At 41.2% G+C, this 5,820-nt stretch overlaps 1 protein-coding gene across 1 annotated transcript; it reads left to right on the top strand.

Annotated features, from left to right (window-relative positions):
* Nucleotides 1–3,854: 3,854 nt before the first annotated feature.
* LOC131681622 (zinc finger protein 226-like) lies at nucleotides 3,855–5,548 on the top strand. Its single transcript, XM_058962534.1, has 3 exons — nucleotides 3,855–4,031; nucleotides 4,086–5,065; nucleotides 5,209–5,548. The coding sequence occupies exons 1-3, from the start codon at nucleotides 3,921–3,923 to the stop codon at nucleotides 5,414–5,416; spliced, it is 1,299 nt and encodes a 432-aa protein (XP_058818517.1). The 5' UTR covers nucleotides 3,855–3,920; the 3' UTR covers nucleotides 5,417–5,548.
* Nucleotides 5,549–5,820: the final 272 nt, after the last annotated feature.

Below are 5,820 nucleotides of genomic sequence, written 5' to 3'. Positions count from 1 at the left end.
ATTGAAACTAGTCGAATAATTCGGCGGGCCACTATTATTGGTTCGAATCAAAACTCGTCGAAATGGGGCCCATATTATTGGCTCGAATCAAAACTCGTCGAAATGTCAATTGACGATAGGTTCATCTGGAGTGTTCATTTGTGTTTACATTTTGCTAGCGTTGCCAATTTTATTTTGTTCCACCACCCAATGTGGCTACGCCACATCGCTTTTGCCCGTGCTGTCCGACTTCGCTACCGCTCAGTCGGACTTAAACTAGGGATAGCCCCTATGTTTGAGTGATTCTGTCACGTTCGCCCGAATGACATTCGCCCGAAAGCCATTTACCCGAAGGACATTTGCCCGAATGTCACATAAACCCGAATGACATTCACCCGAATGCCACGAACACCCGAAAGACATTCGCCCGAATGCAACATAAACCCGAATGCCATTCGCCCGAATTCCATATACCCGAAAAACATCGAAATGTCAATCGAAAAAATTTAATTTATTAAGATGAAATACAAATTTTATTACATTTGATGATATGAAGAAATTAACAATAAAGCTATACCAGTCAAATAGTTAATCCAATCACCTGGTTTGTATGATTTAACTAGGGTTTCCAGTTTTAAGTCCTTTCGTGAGTTCTTTTTAGACTTTTTAGCTGTTGGCACCGCTTGTAGTGTACGTAAAACATACGTACTAGGGTTTTTCTCTTCAAGCTGCAACTGCTCCAACACACCATAGAATTTCCACGGCTTAATAAACCGTTCCATTTATTGTGCTAGTCGTCCCCATCATTAGCGGTTCTAGGAAACTTTGTCGATACATTTTCGAAAACTGACCACGGAGCAGGGGGCAAAGAAGGGTTATTGAGAAACTTTTTGATTAGTTTCCTTCCTACCAAAAATACAATTTTTACTAATGTAATCCAAAAAATCGTCGAGAGCCTTTGGACAACTTTTCCTCAATTCTTCGAGTGCCATTGGAATACCTTGATGGGGCAAGAAAGCCAAGGCAACAACTTGTTTGTAAATTAGTTGTATTCGGTGATCTTCGGAATATTTTATCTGACGACCAAGTTGTTTTATTTTTCTGAAAAATCTTGAACTGTCTCGAAATCCAATATTACGTAGAGAGCTATTTGGTATATAGATTCAATAAATTGCTCTTGTTTTGAAAGAAGGAATCAACCCTTATGTTTGAGTATACCGGGCAGACGAGTGGATCAACAGTTTCTTTGCAGACTTATTTGGCATGCAGATCCAAGGATTTGTCATGTTTGAAAAAAGCAATCAACCCCTAATTGTGGGAAAAGAGCTGCTCATGTTTAAAAGAAGGAATCAATCCCTAAGTGTGAGTAAACCGGGCAAACGAGTGGACCACCGGCTTGATTGCGAGGGCTGTTTGGTATACAAACTCAAAGAACTGCTCATAATTAAAGATGGAATCTACCCCTACATTTCAGTAAACCAAGCATACCAATGGATCACAGGTTTGCCGAGTAGGGACCTCCGCTTCGGTTCCACGACCTTGGTAATTGTGGCAAAGCCGCATCACACTAGCTTCGCCACATAACATTTATGAGCTACTATTTACTAACGGTGTTGTGCCAAATGGACTCCCACCATGCAAGATATAATTACTAATTTAATTGATTCAATTCGTTAACGGAACATCTTAATATATATTTACCTCGATCGGTCGTGTTTCCGAAAGATTTCTTATTATTTTGTCCGGTTTATCACAAGATTTCACCGCTCGAGCTGACAACTGCGTCCTATATGCATCAGTTTGCACCTGAAGAGCATTTGTGGCGTTGGCAACAGAACCTTAGTGACGTCGGATAGTACACCTAAAAGCGATATCGCATAGCCACATTGGTCAGTGTACGGTTGACTAATGTGGCTACGCCACATCGCTTTCTGGTGCACTGTCCGACTTCGCTGCCGCTCAGTCGGCTTCAAACTAGCTATAGCCCCTATGTTTGAGTAAACCGGGCAAACAAGAGGATCACAGGTTTGCTTATAACTCCGGCGACGGGAGGATCAACGCCTCGTCCAACGGAATCTCAGCGGCTTTGCGCCGCTTCGGATCCATGGCCTCGGATATGCGGCCAAGCCGCATCACACTAGCTCCGCTGTATAAGCCCGCATTATAGTCGAACTTCTATCACGAAAGTCACTAAACTAGACAATTACCGATTTTATATTATGCTTGAGTGAATGTGGTATTCGGGTTAATGACATTCGGGCGAGTGGTCCATTCGGGTTGATGGCATTCGGGTAAATGGTCCATTCGGGTTAATGACATTCGGGTAAATGGTCCATTCTGGTAAATGGTTTTCGGGCGAACGTCATTCGGGTAAATGACTTTCGGGTGAATGTCATTCGGGCGAATGTGATAGAACCGTTTGAGTAAGCAGGGCAAACGAGTGGATCGCAGATTCGCTTGCTTCCGACGGCGGGTCGGTGGCCACCTCGCCCGGTGGATCCTTAGCTTCGGTTCCTAGGCCTCGGTTATGCGGCTAAGCCGCATCGCAATGGTACCCCTTAAACATTCTAACTTGAATCGGTTGTGTCACCGGAGCCGGAATACGAATTAGAACCAGTCAGCATTCCGGCTTAGTTAAAGTGGGAAGTTTAGTAGTAATTTAATCTGGAAATAAAAATTTTCTGGCAACGCTCCATCACCCTGTTGAACGTTTACGATTTCGCCACCTGGGAGCAAGTTTGATGCTACGGAATGAACTTTGTTTACTCTCAACAAGTTTTGATTCGAACCAACAACATCCAGCCATGAACCTAAGATGTTGTTGGCTCGAATCAAAACTTGTCGAAAGTAAACAAAGTTCATTTCATATCGTCAACCTGGCGTCCAGGTGGTGAAATCGTTAAAATTCATGAATTCTAACGATTTCACCACCTGGACGCCAGGTTGACGATATGAAATGAACTTTGTTTACTTTCGACAAGTTTTAATTCGAGCCAACAACATCCTAGGTTCATGGCTGGATGTTGTTGGTTCGAATCAAAACTTGTTGAGAGTAAACAAAGTTCATTCCGTAGCATCAAACTTGCTCCCAGGTGGCGAAATCGTAAACGTTCAACAGGGTGATGGAGCGTTGCCAGAAAATTTTTATTTCCCAGATTAAATTTTAGGAAACTTTCCAGTATAGCTCAGCCGGATTGCTGGCTGGTTCTAATTCGTATTCCGACTCCTACATACAGAGTTTGAAACTGCCCAGTTAGCCGGAATGCTGGATGGTTCTAATTCATATTCCGGCTCCAGTGACACAACTGATTCTAGTTAGAATCGGTTCTGTCACTGGAGCCGAAATTCTAGTTAGGACCAGTCAGAATCCTGGCTCATTTCCGGTTGAGATTTACTGGGTTCAGGTAACCATCCGATATCCTTTAGAAACCTCTGTTTAAGGTATACTAATACGATGCGGCTTAGCCGCATAACCGAGGCCTAGAAACCAAGGCGGCGGAAAGCCGCTGAGGATCCGCCGAGCGAGGTGGTCACCGACCCACCGTCGGAAGCAAGTGAACCTACGATCCACTCGTTATTCCGGCTTACTTAAACATAGGGGCTACCCCGAACAGCTAGTGCAAAAGCAAGGTGGCGTAGCTTCATTAATTCTTAGTTCATTCATGTCGTCATCTTGTACAACTCAACTCAATAGAGGTCCAGCAAAATGTAAACAAGAATGAACATTCCGGATGAACTTATTGTCAATTGACATTTCGAAGAGTTTTGATTCGAGCCAATAATACGGTGGCCTATATCTCCTTTAATATCAAATTCGACCAGTAAGTACGAGACCGCTATCTGATATGTCAAAAATTTGAACGGTAACAGTATCATAACAGCATAAAATTTAATAACAGTGAGCATAACATAGATCTGAAGACAATTTTGTAAAAATTTCAATGTTTACCACAGATAAAATGTGTCGCCTATGCATGGCCCGTTCAAATCTAATTCACTCAATTTTTGAGGATAATCTACTGCAAAAGGTTGCGATTTGTGTCAGTATATTGGTATGTTCGATGTGTAACAATAATAAAGCTTTTTTTAAATAAGTACTCTTTTAGATAAATCCTGGCGATAAAACACTTCCGCTGGAAGTATGCGCGCTCTGTGTACTGAAAGTGAAAGATTTTTATGAGTTCCGTCAAAATTGTCAGAAAGTTCAGCTGCTTTTTGAACAAACTCGATCATCGGTTGAAGAAAATATCACATCTAGTGATCTAGTCCCTAAACTAGAACTATGTTCCACTCTGGCACCGAGCGATACCGAGCCGTTGAAGATTACTAAACTGGAAGTGGAATTCGAAACGATTTCAACTGAAGGTGAACAAATCGAAGAGTATGAGTTACTTAACGACGAAGAATCCGAGGTGGAATTGGAACATATAGAACGGCTAGAGGACACACCACTTGAAGATAATGAGGAAAGTTTGAGTGAACACGACGAATTGAATTTGGACGCTGAAGATTTAATAGAATCTGATTTTGACCAACGTGCCGATTCATTGGTGGCTAAAAATGAATATGAAATTGTTGAATTGCTCAGATTTGACAATAATGGCCAAAATGAAGCCTTTGCAAATCCCCCTGCTTGCGTAATATCATGTCTTTCGTCACCTATCCAAGACCTTCAAGAAGATGACGGTATGAATAATTCAAGAACTAAACTTGCAGTGGCACGCAAAAGGAAAAAGCGTGAGCGAACAAAAGTAAAACCACGAGATGAAAAGGAAATCTATCAGTCACTCTTACTGAAATGTGAAAGATGTGGGAAGTTTGTTGAACGCAATCGAATGGAAGGCCATATTAACCGGCATGAAGGCATACGCCCATACACTTGTAATGTGAGCGGTTGTGGCACAAATTTTCACTGCAAAATTGCTCTCAGGTTGCATACGCAAGGACGACACAGTTCAAAACAACTACCATGTGACATATGCGGAAAAGTCTACAGTTCGACAAAGACACTGTATCATCATAAGAAGGAAACGCACTCCGAAAAGCAATTCAAATGCGATATATGTGATTTGGCTTTTGTTTCAAAGTGAGTTTATATTTCATATGAGTGACTAAATTTGGAGAATAATTAAGAGACGAGGCATTACTGATTATAAATCGAAACATGAAACTATAGGCTGCATTTTTCGGATAAGTAAGGACTAATCTAGTTTTTATTTCATTCTTCAGCGCCCGGTTGAATCGACATAGGATGACACACAGTGATATTCGTGAATTCAAATGTTCGTACTGCTCGAAGGAATTTTACCGTAGCAACAACCTAAAGGTTCATCTACGGAGCCATACGAAGGAAAAACCATTTATGTGCAGTGCCTGTCCGAAAGCTTTCGGATATCAGCGGCTGCTGAGAGATCATGTTGCTCGTCATCACCACTAGCTTAGTAATAGTGACAATTATGTCAAGCATAGAATGATTTTTGTTAGAATATACGTTCAGTCAAACGATTAACATTTATGAAAAAGGAGTACAAGTTAACAAATGGAAATAAAACTAGCGGTTTTTAACTTTTTTCGAAACCATCACTGATAAAAATCCGAACGTTAATTCTATTTGCTTCAAACCACTTTAAATTCATATGAAGTAGAAACGCTAATGTTATCACTTTCTATGTGTCAACTGTATAAAATCTGTGTGCACACATGTAGGGTATATATGGGTATTGTTATATAATCGGGTTTTATGTGCCTTATAGTTAAGAAATGTGAATGTAGGATTAATATTTCTTGCAAATACGCCCATTAGGTTTATGTGTCAGCAAATAGTGTCTATATTCCACCGCT

The sequence above is a fragment of the Topomyia yanbarensis genome, chromosome 2 (genome assembly GCF_030247195.1).
Source record: "Topomyia yanbarensis strain Yona2022 chromosome 2, ASM3024719v1, whole genome shotgun sequence".
Taxonomy (NCBI): Eukaryota; Metazoa; Arthropoda; class Insecta; order Diptera; family Culicidae; genus Topomyia; species Topomyia yanbarensis.
Note: the sequence above shows the minus strand (reverse complement) of the source record. Positions and strands in the feature narration are given on the sequence as shown.